Raw genomic sequence first — 19,742 nt, forward strand, 5'->3', positions numbered from 1 at the left:
AGAAAATGATTTTAAATATGCTGCACGCACACGAAAGCCGCCATTCTACACGGCATCGATCTTCATAGTTTCATAGTGACGAAAGGCTTTTTAGGTCAAGGCATTAATCGGCAATCTATTGATGGTGCAACTGTGTCAACCCTCGATGTTTTATTGATGAGATCCAACTTGAGCTACACGGTGAGGTGAGGAAGATACAAAACCCTGGAGCAGAATCTTTGGGATAAAACAAGCATTTGTGTTAACAAGATGCTTTTTATTATTTAACTAGAGATTGCAATATATGAGGAATAATGTAAAAGGGCGCTAAACATTGCTGAAAGACACCGTAATGGACTGCGGAGGTTATGACAATAGGGGCGGATGATGTTTGGAGAGAGTATGAGGGAATGGAGATTGTCACAATGCCAGTATCGGAGGATGTAAAGGGAGCACAGAGGAGCAGCTTGGCCGCTGAACTCATTGTCAGAGCCGGGAGAGTGAAAGGGGAGTCGCCCAGTGGCGTCAGTACAGAGAAAATAGTTTTGGTAGCCATGGTGTTTAGCTATGATGTAATTGTGAGGGATGTTAATATAGAATTACAGTAGAATGGCGTCTATCAGTAGAATACAACAGTCAGAACGTTGTTTTTTTTTAAGCATTTCGTCGTGTTAAAGGAATAGTTCATCCAAAAATAAAAAATATTGTCATTAATTACTCACCCTCATGTCTTTTCACATCCGCAAGACTTTCGTTCTTCTTCAGAACACAAACTAAGATCTTTTTGATGAAGTCTGAGAGGTTTCTGTCCCTCCATAGAGATCCAACGCAACTACCACTCCAAGGTCCAGAAAGGTAGTAAAGACATCATAAAAGTACTCCATGTGACTCCTGTGGATTAACCTCAATTTTATGAAGCGACGTGAGTGCTTTGTTTGCACATAATTTACCACTTTACTTACAAAAATATTGATCTGTAACGCACGTTCACAAGAGCTTTGCGATGCATGCGTGTTGTGTTCAAACTTGCGCGTCAACTCGACGCACATGCGTGAGTATTCACGAGAGCTTCGCGACGCATGCATGTTGTGTTCACGCAAGAGCTGACATTGTTGCGTGAACACATCTTGGCTGTTATTTTGTAAATTAAATGGTAAATTATGTTTTTTTGCACTCTCGTCGCTTCGTAAATTAGTCACATGGAGTAATTTTATGATGTCTTTACTACCTTTCTGGAGTGGTAGTTGTGTCGGATCTCTATGAAGGGACAGAAACCTCTCAGACTTCATCAAAAAGATCTTTATTTGTGTTCCAAAGATGAACGAAAGTCTTACGGATGTGGAACGACACGAGGGTGAGTAATTAATGACAGAATTTTCACCCTTTTTTACCCTTTTTTTGTACATTCCCAGCTGACTGTTCTCAAAATGTTGGCTAATGTTCTGGCAAGGTTCTTAAAACGTTTCCTAGGTTCTCTCAAATTTATGAACAAAGAATCTTCCAGTAACGTTACTAGAACATTCAAACATTCTAGTCGTTCTCAAAATGCTAGCACAAAATCAAAATACATTATTCATGAAATGTTTTTCTGAAACGCATTGGATGTTTGTCTAAAGCTAAAGTATGCTTCAGTTTTGACCCCAAATAATTTTTTTTTTTTTATGTTAAATGTTTTTATGTTTATGTTAAAAAAAAAATCGGTTTGATTGATTCAAGGCCAACTCATAAAGATTTCACTTGCTTCATTACTGGGTGAATCAGCATTTTTTAACTAATCTCTTTAACGTCACTTGTTGCCACCTACTGGTGTAACGATATAACTCATACAATCTTTATTTGGAGCGTCATTACTTTCAAAAGGTGATTTACTGTATTTTTCGCTACCATAGTCATCAGTGTTTATACCCAACTATAAACTTTTATCCTAGTACTTTTGAACGTATCTCTTGAATGAATGATTTAATGACAGACATTTTTAACTGTCACTTGTGGCCACCTACTGGTATAATGATGTAATTGATACAATCTTTATATGAAGCATCAAGTTAAGCTATACTTCATTTTATTCACACAGACGAACGCACAGCCTTGCAAAGTATACTTCATTTGACTCGTACGCATACACAGGCATTCAACGCATGCGCAGTTTTGAGCAATCTCTCGCCACGAGTTACAACCCATGTAAACATCGTTGTATTCTTTCATGTTAAAGTTGTATAACTGAGGGTACTTTGTAGCCTCTTCTCACAATCTCTCGTCTATGTAGGCCTCCATTGTCACTGTAGCTTGCATGTGTTCTGTTCTGTTAATGCAGTTTTTCTTCAACTACCTTGTGAATCGACACCCCCAGGGCATGGTTGCCACCTTGTGGATAAACCAATTATTGCAACAACAAAAAAATACCCATGTTGTGTGACCTGCGCCTACAAATATCTGGCGGTGCGCGCACTGTATGTGCATACTTTTCTGATGACGACATTCTTATCATGCTGACCCTCGCGTATTCTTAAAAAGTGAAGTATACTTTAGGCTTCACTTTCAAAAGGTGATTTAGCCTGCTCCATTAAAAAATAACTGTTTTTGTCTGAGCTATAAACTTTAGTACTTCTGTGATAATTTGAATGTTTGTAACAGAATTAATCATACTGTGAAAAGTTGAAAAGACTGTTTGTGAAAAGTTGAAAAGACTGTTTGTGAAATTTTCAGACATGACAACTGGTCTCTAGGTCAGCAGCAGCACCAACGCAGATTTCAGTCGCTTTGAACGTGTGTCAAAGGTTTAGTAGACATAGCCGAATCTTTGTTATATAGGTGTAAGATCGTGTGGGTGTTTGAATCAAGATTGTGATCTTTTAACGATTTATTGTGCAGCTCTAATACAGCTTTATGCTTTAGTTTGTTTTGAAACTGATATTGTTGAAATGGAGGAAATATACAAATTAACTGGTAACAAGTGTTTTGGATATTAATTTTAAGTTTATTAAACCTGTAATATGATGTTGTAGGTGGTTTATGGATAGTTCACCCAAAAAAAGTTATTTACTTACCTGTCATTCCAAACTTTTGCAGAACACGTTTTGAAAAACATTTTGAAATGTGTTGGTAACCAAACTGTTTTAATGGCCATTGATGTCTATTGTATGGACAAAAAGACATTTCTCAAAATATCTTCTTTTATGTTCCACAGAGGAACAAGGTAATAACGCTTTATAACGACATGAGGGTCAGTAAATGATTAAATATTTTATCCCTTCAAACAGACTCTAATAATTTTTCCCCCACCTAAACTTTGTAGGATGATTGTTGGCAGAGCTTCACCCAAAATTTGTCTCAGACACTTTGTGCTTCTTGTGCAGACTAGTCAGTAGTGGGAAAGTTAAAGTAAGGCTCCACCCTGAAAAAATCGAACTCGCTTAACTGCCTGTGCCAGCTTTGCTGTGATTTACTCTCCAACATGCGTTTTGCTTTTGGAACAGGTGCCATTGTGTGCAATGTTTCTTGAATAAAAACATTATCACAGTTCTGTTTATTTGGCATTCACTGGTGATCTTTTTGTGATCTTTCATCTAACTGAGAGGGGCAACAGATATTTAAAGCCATGTCATCGACATGACAGCCAGTTGCACAGTTCCTCAACAAACCATCCATACCGGCGTGATGAATAGATCCTCAACTGGATGGAACTGAAATAAATACTTTGAATGTTGCGATCCTATCAGACTTATGATAGCAACCTGAATCGTAACAAAGCACTGTTCGCCAGAGGAGAACTGGCCCCCCGACTAAGCCTGGTTTCTCCCAAGGTTTTTTTTTTCTCCATTTTAACACCTATTTGCCACTTGTTTGCCACCTGATGGAGTTTAGGTTCCTTGCCGCTGTCGCCTTTGGCTTGCTTGGTTGGGGACACTTGACATTTTGACTTGATATTTGATATTCATCAGTATTCTTGACATTTATTCAACAGTGCTTTGATCTGCCCGCATTAACACTATTCTTTAAGAGCTGCTGCGCATCCAAAATTATATACCAGTTATCACTGTAAAGCTGCTTTGACACAATCTGCATTGTAAAAAACACTATATAAATAAAGGTGACTTGACTTGAAAATTGTCATTAACCCTTATGTCGGTCCAAACCCGTATGACATTTGTTCATCTTCGGAACACAAATAAAGATCTTTTTCGTGAAATCTGAGAGCTTTCTGTCCCTCCATTGACAGCCTATGCAACTTCCACTTTCAAGGCCCAGACAGGTAGTAAAGACATCATAAAAGTAATCGCATCTAACTGAGGGGGCAACAGATGCCAAAAATGTTCTTTTCCAAAGTATGCCTGCCTCTAACTCAAGCAGTAAAGATATCTTAATATGAATTTAGATTCTGGTTTTTGGCAAACATTTCTTTCGGCATCTTAATTTTTAAGGCCCTATATGGTTCAATCCAAGAGATATAAGATCTCAATGCAGCTCCATGTCCAAATTGTTAAATATTAGCCATTTTCAAATGTTTTTGTTGACGCTTTTTTTTCCTCCCTCTACAAAATAGTGGATTACTCAAAAAATACTCATCCATGACATTTAATTGTAATTTAACAATAATAATTTTGGTTTTCATCACTATTTATGTTTGTCTTTCTTCAGACTTTTTTTTTTAACAATCAAAAAAATTGAAAAAAAAGTTGGGTGATTTGAAACAGAATGACCCAATTAAAGCTAAAAGGTGCCTCAAGATGCATTGCACCAGGTGTCATTTTTAGGTAAAGTGTTCCTTTAAAGAAATTATGTTCTTATAAACATAAGAGAAAAACTTTAGTCCTGTTGTAGTACTCATTCAAAAGCAAAACTTTTATAGTCAGAGGCCGTGATTGGTTTTGATATTTAACACCCTGTCATAATTTCTCATAAAATGCTGCGTTCTGATGAGTTTAAACATTGTAAATCTAACAAATCTAGACATTGGTGATATATACCATCTGCAGATATTTCCGTTTCCCCCATGAGAGCTGCATGAAACGTCTGCTTATTGTCAAAAAAAAGTCCCTTTCTAATTCACAGGAAGCCAAATGCAGTCTGCTTAAGAACAAGACGGCTGGTGTTAAACCTCAGGCCTGTCATTATCATGTACAGCATGTTGTCTGAGGCTCTGGAAGTGAAATTAGAACTCGTTTGGAGGTTTTGAGTGTCTAGGCACGCATACGGCCGCTTTGTTCCCAGGCCTGCTTTGTTTGCTGTAAGGTCAACTAACTGCAGGGAATGCAGGGTTTGGAACACCAATAGCATTATTTTGTGCCCCACCGTGGGTCTTTGGGTTCCTGCAGAGTTTTTTTGTGTATATAATCCAGTCACATGTTGCAAAGCTGTGTTAGTGTTTTAGCCTCAGCATTCTCAAGGAATTTTTGTAGATGCACAAAGACGTTTAAGACATTGCCTGAGGAAGAGCACAAAAGTTCATGACCTGCTACTTTCCACGTGTTTAACAGCCGCATGTCCTGTTTCCATTAGGTAGCAATTGGCACATATTAAGATTAAAGATCAAAAGTGAATATTATGTCATTATTTACTCACCCTAAACCTGTATGACTTACTTTCTTCAGTGGAACATGCAAATAAGGAAACATTTTGAATAATGTGCTGGTTGCCTTTTTTTTCTATACAGTTATAATCAATGGTGAGTGAGGCTTTCAAGCTTCGAAAAGGATGCAAAAGCCGCATAAATGAAATGGTTTATTGTGAGGCCATATAGCTTTCTGTGAGAAACTGTGCTGTTATTGTTAACTAAAACAATTAAAATATTTTCCGTAATTCATATAAAACTTAAACAAAAATAAAAACTTAAACTTGTTTTATTTCAGGTAATTGTCAACTAAAAAGGATAAAACTATAATATAAAAATATATTTTTTTTTATAATTTTTAACTTATAAAATAACTCATTTATTTTTATATAAATGTAAGTTAAAGCTAAATAGAAATGTTTTCAAAAACACACAAAAAAAAAAATACAAAAGCACAACAAAATGACTACAACCTAAAATGAAAACTGAAAATATATTATTAAAAAAAAGCTAATTCAAAATATTAATAAATACTTTTAATATACAAGTAATTCTAAAATAACACTGGGAAAGAATATTAAATTGTTATATAGTGCTACACCTATATTAAAATTCTGGACAATACCAATAAGCCGGTAATTTTCTTCATTTTATGGCTTATAACTGATAAATGGTTAAAGGTGCCAACGAATTGAAAATTGAATTTACCTCTGCATAGTTGAGTAACAAGAGTTCAGTACATGGAAATGACATACAGTAAGTCTCAAACTCCATTGTTTCCTCCTCCTTATATAAATCTCATTTGTTTAAAAGACCTCCGAAGAACAGGCGAATCTCAACATAACATCGACTGTTACGTAACAATCAGGATCATTAATATGTACGCCCCCAATATTTGCATATGCCAGCTCATGTTCAAGGCATTAGACAAGGGCAGCCAGTATTAACATCTGGATCTGTGCACAGCTGAATCATCAGACTAGGTAAGCAAGCAAGAACGATAGCGAAAAATTGCAGATAGAGCAATAATAACTGACATGATCCATGATATCATGATATTTTTAGTGATATTTGTAAATTGTCTTTCTAAATGTTTTGTTAGCATGTTGCTAATGTACTGTTAAATGTGGTTAAAGGTACCATCGTTTATTACTGTATTCACGGAGACAAAAGAGCCATCGCTATTTTCATTTTTTTAAACACTTGCAGTCTGTATAATTCATAAACACAACTTCATTCTTTATTAATCTCTCCAACAGTGTAGCATTAGCCGTTAGCCACGGAGCACAGCCTCAAACTCATTCAGAATCAAATGTAAACATCCAAATAAATACTATACTTGCACGATTAGACATGCTGCATGATGAACACTTTGTAAAGATCCATTTTGAGGGTTATATTAGCTGTGTGAACTTTGTTTATGCAATGATAGAGTCGAGAGCAATTAAAGGGGCCGCAGCCTGAATCGGCGCATTTCTAATTATGCCCCAAAATAGGCAGTTAAAAAAATTATTTAAAAAAATCTATGGGGTATTTTGAGCTGAAACTTCACACACACATTCAGGGGACACCTTAGACTTATATTACATCTTGTAAAAAAACTTTTACTTGAAAATTTCACACCATTTTTGTCTAAATGAATAAAAAATAAAACATTAAATTTTAAATGCTACAAAAGAATTTAGGCATCACTACATTATAATGCAAAATATGAAAATTTGCTAAAAACTACATTTAAGTGTTATAAAATTAGTGTTTTTAAAAATTAACTTTATTGAGCGTTAGATGATGGCAAAGGTACAGTTCAGATATCCTGTCTGAATAATTTGTTTACAAATCAGAAGGCAAAGGTACAGTTCAGATATCCTGTCTGAATAATTTGTTTACAAATCAGAAGTCATTCGGATTTGTAACAGCATGGAGGTGAGTATTGTTCACTTATCACTTTAGATAGACATTATATGTCTGGTTTTCCTCACACTTCAAATCTCTACAGTCAGAACTGGACAAGGGTCTCACTATGGGCCAAAACAACTGTAAGGATCATGGGGCCTCTACCTCTGACCCACAAACTGTACAGAACAGGGTGCTGGGCCTCACTAGTCCGACATCAGCTGATCTGTTTGAGATTGTAGCATTTTCTCACAGCGAGTTCAAGCGGCCCAGTTCACAGACCTCAATACCCAGTGCAGCAGAGAGACTATTATTGTGCAAGCGAGTGACTTTCATTTGCGCATTATTCCTGAGCCAAGAATGGCTGGCTTTGTCTTACTCCGATTCTGGATTTCACTTAAGATGTTTTTGAGTTCTTAATAAGTGTAAATATTCATATCATGGTACTTTCCATATTCAGTATGTGCAGTGAACATATGAAAAGCCAAGACTTGGTCTAAATGAGAATGATATTTATCAATTGTGCAAATGTACATTTTTCATCGCTGCACCATTTCATGTCAACACAATGACTTAGAAGCTGCTTTTGTCCCTACAGGGTTGCCACCCGCCATGTTAAGATAAAGACACAGATCTCTGTGTTGAACATGTTAAAGCGACTGGATAAGATAAGGTTCAGAGGACCGAAGCGAGATGAGTTCCTGGACCTTGCCGAGTCCCCAAACGCATCTGACAGCGAATGTAATGACGACATCCCAGTAAAACAACGGAGCTCCATCAAAGACATGGAAGAGCAGCGAGACCCTGTAAGTGACGTTTCTTTATTTGTGGGAATATCAAGGGAGAATCTGTCAGAAGGTGCTGAACACATTCTTTAAAATGTTGAGTGTTTTGTTGTGAATTAGCAGTTTCAAAATGATTATAAAATTATTTTGAAGATTTCAGAACATCAGTCATAGAAAACCATTCAGGTAAAAAAAAAATTCAATTTCTTTATTCCCATTCCATTCCATTCCTTTTTTTTTTTTTTTTTTTTTTTTTTTTTTAATTCTTTGGTACATGTTATTCTAAAGCAAAAATTGTTTCTTAAAGGGTAGTTCACCCAAAAATGAAAATGATCCCATGATATACTTTGCGAGGTAAAAATAATCCATATGGCTCCAGGGAGTTAATAAAGGCCTTCTGATGTGAAGCAATATTTTTTGTTAAAAAATATACATATTTAAAACTTAAAGGTGCCATCGAATGAAAAATTGAATTTACCTCGGCATAGTTGAATAACTAGAGTTCAGTACATGGAAATGACATACAGTGAGTCTCAAACACCATTGTTTCCTCCTCCTTATATAAATCTCATTTGTTTAAAGACCTCCGAAAAACAGGCGACTTTCAACATAACACCGACTGTTACGTAACAGTCGGGATCATTAATATCTATGACCCCAATATTTGCATATGCCAGCCCATGTTCAAGGCATTAGACAAGGGCAAAACGTCTGGATCTGTGCACAGCTGAATCATCAGACTAGGTAAGCAAGCAAGAACAACAGCGAAAAATGGCAGATGGAGCGATAATAACTGACATGATCCATGATATTTTTAGTGATATTTGTAAATTGTCTTTCTAAATGTTTCGTCAGCATATTGCTAATATACTGTTAAATGTGGTTAAATTTACCATCGTTTCTTACTGTATTCACGGAGATAAGACTGTCGTTATTTTCATTTTTAAACACTTGCAGTCTGTATAATGCATAAACACAACTTCATTCTTTATAAATCTCTCCAGCAGTCTGTAATGTTAACTTTAGCCTCTTAGCCACAGAGCACAGCCTCAAATTCATTCAGAATCAATGTAAACATCCAAATAAATACCATACTCACAGGAATCGATGCATGCATGCAGCATGAATGACGAACACTTTGTAAAGATCCATTTTGAGGGTTATATTAGCAGTGTGAACTTTGTTTATGCTGGTTAAGGCAGTTGAGAGCTTGCGGGGGGCGGGGGAGCGCGAGATTTAAAGGGGCCGCGCACTGAATCGGTGCATATATAATTATGGCTCAAAATAGGCAGTTAAAAAAATTTATTAAAAAAAATCTATGGGGTATTTTGAGCTGAAACTTCACGGACACGTTCAGGGGACACCTTAGACATCTTATTAAAACTGGTTCTAGGGCACCTTTAATATACTGAAACAACTACCTTTCCGGCAGACAGCCGTACGAATCGATTTGTGGTGGAAGAGTGACCTCTGACGCGACGCATGACGTAATGACAAACGGGGAAGCTCAGAGGATAGAGCAAAACAAAACACTGGTAATGTATTGTAAGTCTACAACACGAAATTTTAAAGAGAAACGTCGGAGGATTTTGATACACAGTAAAATCCACAGAGTTAAATCAACTCTGCTCAGATAACATTTGGTCCCTCTCTGAATAGTGTTAAAATAACAGTGAAGCAGAGTTAAAAGTAATGAGATAATTAAGCTATTAATTAACAGATGATTGAACATTAATGATGAACACCTGCTGTTAACAAGCAGAATAACTGAAGAAAAGAGAAACACAAGAACTATGAGTGACTTCAGCCAAAACCATTTAATTGAAATCAACTGAAGGTAAAAGACATTAAATCTCTCAAGATCTGATTTACTTATTACTAACCATATTGACTTTATTTCTGTCACATGTCTAAATAATTTCTTATTGAGAATTAACAGAGGTTTAAATGTTGGTGTTTTATTGGTCAATAAATTATGCCACCATCGTGGTGGTCAGGGTTTGTTTTAGTTGGGCTCTTGACCTTTTTATGTTTTTAAAATAATTTGTGTTTGAGCAATTGCAATAGTGTTTCACAGCAAACACTTGTGCATTGCCGAATCGAAAGACTAAACGAGCAGATCCTTTCTATGTCAGGTTTTTCTCTGCAACAACGTATATGTTGTTGTAAAGTCAGTGCTTATATGCTGATATAATCATTATGAGATGGCCTGATTGTATCCAAAGCAACTGATCATATGTTTAGTTATTTGTACATTTTGGTTTTGCATTAGCAACCCTGTAAAACTACAGCATGAGAAGAAAGTGCTGCAGCAAACAGATATAATATATTTAATTTTAAAACCATGCAGTGCATAAAAAAAAATTGAACTACTGCCTCACTTAGACACACACAGACATCAAGAATCAGCATATGAATCTCAACAATGGTGATAAAAATAAGATGATTCATGCTACAATGCATGCTGGGTATCACCATATGACAAAACTCCCATCATGCACTGCAGTATGAATAATTATTGTCACCACTGTTAAGGATTGTATGCTATATTTTCTTGTATAAGCTTGAGCTGTAATAGCTGCAAATTTTTAGCACTGAAGTATTACGGTGGCATTTGTTTAATAGAATTTTTTTGTTGTAATTTTTTGATAATTGAATCTCAGTCAAGAAATCAAAGAGAACGAGACCTCTTGGGGATGCTTATTTGAAATGGCTTTCAAGCTGCAAACTTATGTGGATCTGCTCCTTTAGTCTTTTGATTCGGCAATGCACAAGTGTTTGCTGTGAAACACTATTGCAATTGCTCAAACACAAATTATTTTAAAAACATAAAAAGGTTAAGAGCCCAACTAAAACAAACCCTGACCACCACGATGGTGGCAAAATTTATTGACCAATAAAACACCAACATTTAAACATCTGTTAATTCTCAATAAGAAATTATTTAGACATGTGACAGAAATAAAGTCAATATGGTTAATAATAAGTAAATCAGATCTTTTAATCAGATCTTGAGAGATTTAATGTCTTTTACCTTCAGTTGATTTCAATTAAATGATTTTGGCTGAAGTCACTCATAGTTCTTGTGTTTCTCTTTTCTTCAGTTATTCTGCTTGTTAACAGCAGGTGTTCATCATTAATGTTCAATCATCCCTTAATTAATAGTTTAATTATCTCATTAACTTTAACTCTGCTTCAGTGTTATTTTAACACTATTCAGAGAGGGACCAAATGTTATCTGAGCAGAGTTGATTTAACTCTGTGGATTTTACTGTGTATAAGAGAAGAGTAACTTCAGTTTGTTGCACAGCGAGAGGCGTGTAAGCTTATGATACTCGTACATCCTACATGATACATCCCTTCGGGGTTTACTCTTGTGTTGCAAGTCGACTTGCGCATTATGTATATGGTCGTCTGCCGGAAGCTAGTGTCATGGAAATTCCCAATATTAATCTGACTTCACCACTGACAATATAATATACTAACAATACAATACTACAGTACCAATACAGTACAACAGCCCCTTAAGGTAATTCCCATCCCGAATATAATACTACAGTATCTCGAGGTAATTACCTTCTCAAATACTTCTAATACATTTCCAATACTTTGAGGTCATTCCCCTCCCGAAGTAAGGTGACGGCGTCCCGTCAAAAAGCTACTATCACTACCTCAATTACACATGAGCACACAGGTCTTTAGCATCTATACACTCTCACCGTCCTTCTCAGGTACACGCTGGTCCAACACAGGATCATTAATACTAACTCCGAGTCCTGCCGGGAGGTCACTCGTCACAACAACAGAGTGAGTCTCCATGAATAGAAAGATACATGCACATTTAAAGGTGCCCTCGAATGAAAAATGTAATTTATCTTGGCATAGTTAAATAACAAGAGTTCAGTACATGGAAAAGACATACAGTAAGTCTCAAACTCCATTGTTTCCTCCTCATAAATCTCATTTGTTTAAAAGACCTCAGAAGAACAGGCGAATCTCAACATAACACCGACTGTTACGTAACAGTCGGGATCATTAATATGTACGCCCCCAATATTTGCTTATGCCATCTCATGTTCAAGGCATTAGACAAGGGCATCCAGTATTAACGTCTGGATCTGTGCACAGCTGAATCATCAGACTAGGTAAGCAAGCAAGAACAATAGCGAAAAATGGCAGATGGAGCAATAATAACTGACATGATCCATGATATCATGATATTTTTAGTGATATTTGTAAATTGTCTTTCTAAATGTTTCGTCAGCATGTTGCTAATGTACTGTTAAATGTGGTTAAAGTTACCATCGTTTCTTACTGTATTCACGGAGACAAGAGCCGTCGCTATTTTCATTTTTAAACACTTTCAGTCTGTATAATTCATAAACACAACTTCATTCTTTATAAATCTCTTCAACAGTGTAGAATTAGCCGTTAGCCACGGAGCACAGCCTCAAACTCATTCAGAATCAAATGTAAACATTAGAACAGTATACAATACTCACATAATCCGACGCATGCATGATGAACACTTTGTAAAGATCCATTTGAGGGTTATATTAGCTGTGTAAACTTTGTTTAGGCACTGTTTAAGGCAAGCGTGAGCTCCGTGGGCATGGAGCAGGAGAATTAAAGGGGCAGCAGCATAAATCGGCTCATATTTAATGATGCCCCAAAATAGGCAGTTAAAAAAAATATTTAAAAAAATCTATGGGGTATTTTGAGCTGAAACTTCACACACACCTTAGACTTATATTACATCTTGTAAAAAAAAAAATGTTCGATGGCACCTTTAAGTCTTACAATTGAGTAAAAATCAATGTCTTCTTCACTGTGATTTGTTCTGGTGATTGGTTTGTAATGATCTAAGCTAATCATGTGACTGGTCTTTCACCTGAGCATCCTTAGTCTGCATTTTCTGTACATTTCATGTTGACATAAAATATTTCTATCATACTAGTTATTTTGGATTATAAAGTTTTAAATATGTATAATTGGATCATTTTTATGATGGATGGATGCATTTTTGGGGGCTTCAAAACACACCTCCCGTTCACTAACATTATAAAGCTTGGAAGAGCAAGAATATTTTTTTTAAATATATCTCCAATTGTGTTCATCTGAAAGAACATAGTTCTATACATTAGGATGGCTTGAGGGTGAGTAAATCATGGAATAATTTTCGTTTTGGGGTGAACTATCCCTTTAATATTTAATCACTCAGGCTATGCAAACTATTGCTGTTTTCTCCCTTTGTTATTTATTTTGTTATTGAAAGGAAATACATGTGCAACATGTATTTACATATCATCGCTGTTGGATGGAAGCCTTGTGTCTCCAAAAATGCTACATTTCACAAATGACTCTTGCATGTGGCATTTATATTATTAACATTTTACCAAAATCAAGCGCATATGTTACAAAGTTTTTGACCAGCGAATTTCAGAGAATTTTGGATGTATGCATTTTTTCCATCATTATAGCGGCTGCATCTGAGGCAATAAGTGCATCTCAATAGCGTTTTCATCAACTTACGGTTTATTACGTTTATTGTAGCACTTATAAAAATAAAGGGCTTTGCACAGGCTACTTTGGGAAACACTGTGCTAGATTCAGACATCATCTCCTCTCCTCAAATACTTCATATGCATATATAGTGTTTCCTGTGTAAACACTGTACTTTTTCAAAGAACCAGTTCTTTATTTACCCTTACACTGCAAACAAGCAGAGACTGTTCAAACTGCGTGCGGAATTCATGATGGAGGTGGTGGAGTCATGAGGTTTTACTGACAATTTGAGGATCCAATGGAGTTACAAGGTTTAGTCGCAAGCTCTTTTTAATACTTTTAATTGGTTAAATATTTGCAAAACCACAGACAGTCATAAAGGATGACCAATAGTAATGATTTATGAAAAAAATAAAAAATTACGAAATATGGAGTTAAGAGGTTTCCAGCCAACAGCAAAGATGTTCATCTGAAGCTAATCGTCACTCTCAGCAGTGTGGGCGGAGTTGGGATATTCACTAACAGTATACCGCTGACCTTGTGTTTCAAACTTCTTTTTACCCCTAAGCAAAGAACGAAAAATAAATTTGCTTTGAGCATATCGGGGGCTTTACAGTGTTAAGCATTGTTGAAATGTGTTGGCTAATTTTTTTTTTTTTTTTACTGAATATTAAACAAATATTCCTTTTTGAGTTATGAACAGATATTCGTAGAGTAACAGTATTTTTTTTAATAACAGTAATACAAAACATGTATTCCCCATCACTTGCTTCCAGCCTGTATTTAGTTCCTGTTCTTTGCATTGCATGAGGAGGCAGACAGCCAAATTCCCAAAGGACTTTCATCCCAAACATCCATTTGCTTCACTGTATTTCTTTCTGTATAAATGACCTCTTCCTGTTATTGCAGCTGAGATTTCCCTCCATCGTTCACACCCAGACTTCTAGTCTTAACAAAAATCTCAAAAGAGTTTCTTTGTAAAGCTGCATTATCTTTTCCTGTTGATATGTTTCTGATGCCGCTCTGTGTTCAGAAATTTTACAAGAAAAGAACTGATTAGAAACCACGTTTTGACAAAATGATATTATTAAGGGTCGTCTTTTGTATAGGTCGCCCTCGTCCAAGCACATTTTCAAAGAAATTACATTTGCTGCTTATAATTTGATAAGCACAGGAAAGCTCACCTAAAAGATCTGCTGTGTCTCTGCAAGCTTATGAGCTGGTCACCATGGTTACAGCTGCCACACTGGCGTCCGGTTGGTGACTAGAGCGTGATTTATAGAATCCTGGTTATGCTGAACTTCTGTGAAGATGATGCTGTAACATCTCTGGAAGACTGATGTGTAAAATGTCTTTTACAGGGACTCCTAATTGACTCTAACGTGGACATATTCTGTATCGTTTGATTCAAGAGAATTTCCATTAGACTGTCTGTAATTTTGATGTTTAATAGGCAAGACACTCCAGGCAAAACATTTTTGCACTGATCAGTTTGAAGATTTTGGGCTATTTGGCTTTTTATAACATGTTGATTCAGACTAGTGGAAAGAAAACATCCAAAATGCGCGCATATCTTTAAAAGCATGTTTTATTAGATCATTTCTAATTAATTCAGCATGTTTAATTAGATACTTTCTAGGGATGCACCAATGTATCGGCCAATAATCGGTATCAGCTGATAAAAGCAATTATTTTCACTAGGGCTGGGCGATATATCGCATGCGATTGTCACGCGCATTTCGTCAGTGAAGTCGGTTCCCAGATTACCGCTAAATCGCCATCACCTGCTTTCAAATGGAGCGGCATTTAATAGACATTGCGTAGCTTGTCAGTGATCTACGGCTCTATCGCGTTCATTATCGAAGGCGATTCATCTGCGATATGAACGCGATATTGCGTGGCTTGATCTACGGCTCTGTCTATTAAAAGCCGCTCCATTTGAAAGCAGGTGATGGCGATTTATCGGTAATCGGGGAACTGGCTTTACTGACGAAAAACAAAGTCTCAGCTTTCAAATTCTGTCCATTTCATCACGAAATTCAAATAATAAATGGTGTTTTGACGATCTTAAATGTGATGTGACGGTCACTGTAGCACATCAGTTCAAGCGGCATCACAATACAATACAAGTTATAGCACAAAAAAAAACATGCATGAACATCAGAAGGTATGTTGAAAGATACAGTGCAACTTACCGAAATGTACCATGTCTCTTGTAATCAATCAATCTGTGTTGCGGAAAGACCTCAATAAAACAGCTTGTGAAAAATGTAACAATGTATTTACCTCAGAAAGTTATCCGATGTTCACAATTAGCTATAAAAAACACTAGAGAGGAGCTTATTTACTGTTAATTATATGCGTATGTTTGAATTTTCCATGAATGCAAGTGTTTATGAAAACTACCTGTGCAACTGAGTTGTATACAAACATTGCAGGTTTTATTTGAGTGTAATTATTATATCTGAAAATAAATAGCAGTTGAATATAATAGTTTGAGCTCTGATGTTAATTTTAACTAATATCAGAGTAATGTACCAAATGAGAGGGTTCCCTGTATAGTTTGCAGCATCAAACCATCAGTATTGGCAGATATTATTATAAAGAATCGGCTATCAGCACAGTTTGATATTAACTTTTTTTTTGTGGCTAGTTGTTTTCCAATGTTACAAGCCAATCAGCATTTTCACTGGCCACAATTTGGCAGCAGGTATATTAGGCTGCTGTCACTTTAAAGGATTAGTTCATTTTCAAATCAAAATTAGCCCAAGCTTTACTCACCCTCATCCTAAGTGTATATAACTTTCGGACCGGCAGTTTGACGTTATTTTGTGTATTTGACTGTTTAATAGGGGTGTAACAGTACACGCAACTCACGGTTCGGTACGTACTTCGGTTTTGAAGTCACGGTTCGGTATATCAGGTGGGGTGAAAACTAAACTTAAAATTGCTTTTTTTATAAAACAGTAGTTTACTGAACAAATTGTGTCTCTGTCTTTAAATAAATTAAATGATAACTCTGCTAATGCTATAAGCTATGTAGGGAGCCCTTACTTGAACATTTAGCTACTATAATATTAAAGATTAACAACAGAGCCCAAATTATTAGCCTAAATTCAATCGCTTTTTATTTTTAGATATAATAATCAACACTCAAATAACAAATTGTATGCAAACATGTAAGTTGCACATAAGGCAGTTTTTAGCATTAACTTCAAAATCTAATTATAAAATTATGTGGCTGTCATTTTCACAACAGATTTATTTAAACCTACATTAAATAATCAAGACATCACTAACAGGTTAAGTAAAATATAATGAATATATAGGCTAATACAGTGCTTATATTAAGTGAAAGAGTTCATTTCTCTAGCGAACTAACAAGCTGTGGACACTGAATGGCTTTTCTGAGGTAAATGCTATGTGACATATTGTTTACAAGCTGTTTTGTTGTCTTTCCGCCATTTAAACACTGAGTTATTACAAGAGATACGTCCGTTTCAGTAAGTTGTACTGTATCTTTCAACATACCTTTTAGATGTTCATTCATGTTTATTCTGTAACTAGTAGGCTATTAAAGAGACAGAGATGATTAGGTTCTCTCGCGCTTGAACTGAGACGCCTATACAGCGATCTGTCACGCCACATCAAAGTGCGTCAAAACGGCATTTTCTGTTTGAATTTCGTGATTTCGTGGACAGAATTTGAAGGATGACACTTTGTTTCTTATTGAAAATAACAAAACGCAGAACTTATTGTGATTAACTGGAGACCTTAATGTTGCAATGTAATGCATTCGGTACACACGTACACCGTACCGAAAGCCCTGTATTGAAACGGTTCGGTACGAATACGTGTACCATTACACCCCTACTGTTTAACCGCAATAAGCAGCGAAAAACAAGTACAATTTGGTACAGAGAGGCAGCTTTATGTGCAGAAATCTGCAGGAATGAGTAAAATTATGCGCAATCCCACGCCAAAATGAAGACTGGTTTGTGTCAACTCACTGTCAGAGAGATGAAAGAGTGAGAAAGCACAGCTGGTATCGTGTATCTATTCTGCGGGAAATGAGTATAGGAAGTGTTTCAGATGTCTCAGTATCGGTATTGAAAAATCAATATTTTTGACAACACTACATTGCACTTGGTTTATTTCTTCAGATGCCTTTTTAAAAGACTACAATTGAAAAATGTATTATATATAAAATTCAACCCTCCAAAGTGGCTAGTAGGAGTGACTACATATGTAGTCACTCCTATTATAGTAGGCATATTTATAACATTTTTGAAAACTACAAAACAAAAAAAAATCCAATTCTTAAACTGGGAAATTACGGTGATAGATATTAGTTATTTTTTTTGTACCCCATTAACCTGGGGTGTCTTGAACTTAACAGCTATTTTTCAGTTGTTTTTGCAGTGAGGCTTCATGAACTTCTCATAATTTCTCTTACTTATTTTCTCCAGGCTGGTTCGGGGACTCTCACCATGTCTGCTCCTCCCATCCAGGACTACAAAATGTGTGATTCAGACCGACTCAATGAGGTCAAAGGTCACCTGGAGATAGCCTTACTGGAAAAGCACTTTCTTCGTGAGTAACCCAGACAAATTGTTGCAGCATCCCTATTTTACATGGTTACATCATTCTAAATTATCATCCCTGCTCCCCTGATAAACATTCTAGTCTTTTGCTGAATTTGCAGTTCTTTTCTGTGGGATTTCATACTTTATTATGGCCCTATAGTCTTTTTTTAAGGCATTGTGCTTTAAGCTCTGTTCTAAAGCATTGCAAGTTGTATCGCTGCTCGCTGTCTGCATAGTCAGCAATCTTTTACGGCAGCTGTCATGGAACTGGTTGCATTGACAGTCGACTTAACAAAAGTGGAAGTGGTGAACGGTCATCCTAATATACACTTTCAGCAAGCCAGATAGGACTGTACATTACCTAATAAATATTTATGAGCCAGGCTGGGATTTATATTTAGTAAAAATATAATAAAATAGTGTATGTATTTTTAATACAATTTTATAATCTTTATATTATAATTGAAAATATTACAAAATATACAATTTTATTAAAGTGTACTATAGTTGTTGTAAATATTTGCTTTTAATAAAATTATATTTAAAAACGTATAAACATAATGTAATATAGCTTGCTTACCACACCTTTTTAATACATTTACATGCTTTACCTAATTAATATTGATTATTGAAATTTTCAATAATTAAGTAAAATAATAGTCTGTTTGTAATGAACACTTAAATCAACACAGTTAAAAATTGTTGCAATGCATTTAGGGATTGCACTCTACCTATGATACCTTGAAATGTTTTTGGAATAGAGCCATTTTATTTTTTCATCGTATTCTCAGATGTTTTAAAATGGGGTTTAAACTTGGATATCCAAGTGATTTGTCTTCAGATCTGCAATATATTTCAAGCCAAATGAGTGATGGCTCAGTGTGTATGTGGCAGTGGAGTGAGATCATTCTTCTTACAGCGATAAACCCACCCTGTATAATGCTGATCCCTCTCACCTGTACCACTTTTCAATTAGTGAGACTCTCAGAGGCAGAGATTAGCCCTCCGCTGGGGTTCACACACACACGCACTTGCAAACAACAGACGTTTTCTGTAGTAGCATCATCTTTTTCTTTTATCTTTTGATTTTTCCAGGATGTTGATAATATCATGATAATATCTTGTTCCTGATAATTCAGTTTCCCTATTCATTATATTTGCTTAAACAGAACATTGCTGTGTGTTACGAGGTTGGGAGTGTCTGGTCTATTTTTAGACCCTGAGTTTGTATTTTGTGTGTGTGTGTGTGTGCATACGAATTGCCCTCAAGCACTGCAGTACTGGAAAGCAGCAAAAGGTCAAACCTGGGCCGCCAAATTGTTGCTGCCCAAAATAAGCAGACTAGACTTATTAATAGTTTGTTACACAACAGAAGCCTCTCCATTAAAAAAAAAAAAAGGCAAAACCTGGTGAATCATTGTCTTTGACTTGGTAACAGCCAGA

The 19,742-nt window shown here is 36.0% G+C and overlaps 1 protein-coding gene across 6 annotated transcripts in view; it reads left to right on the top strand.

Moving 5' to 3' along the window:
* Nucleotides 1-19,742, top strand: part of gramd4b (GRAM domain containing 4b) — a 39,993-nt gene that overhangs the window by 536 nt on the left and 19,715 nt on the right. For 5 of the 6 annotated variants that reach the window (XM_067380483.1, XM_067380479.1, XM_067380482.1 and 2 more), the window contains exons 2-3: nucleotides 8,022-8,229; nucleotides 18,183-18,306. In XM_067380483.1, coding sequence (XP_067236584.1) covers nucleotides 8,071-8,229; nucleotides 18,183-18,306 — 283 coding nt within the window. In that variant the 5' untranslated portion in view covers nucleotides 8,022-8,070. Of the gene's footprint in view, nucleotides 1-43; nucleotides 186-8,021; nucleotides 8,230-18,182; nucleotides 18,307-19,742 lie in introns of those variants that run through there. The other variant, XM_067380480.1, reaches the window with a different exon arrangement.

The sequence above is a fragment of the Chanodichthys erythropterus genome, chromosome 24 (assembly GCF_024489055.1).
Source record: "Chanodichthys erythropterus isolate Z2021 chromosome 24, ASM2448905v1, whole genome shotgun sequence".
Classification (NCBI taxonomy): domain Eukaryota; kingdom Metazoa; phylum Chordata; class Actinopteri; order Cypriniformes; family Xenocyprididae; genus Chanodichthys; species Chanodichthys erythropterus.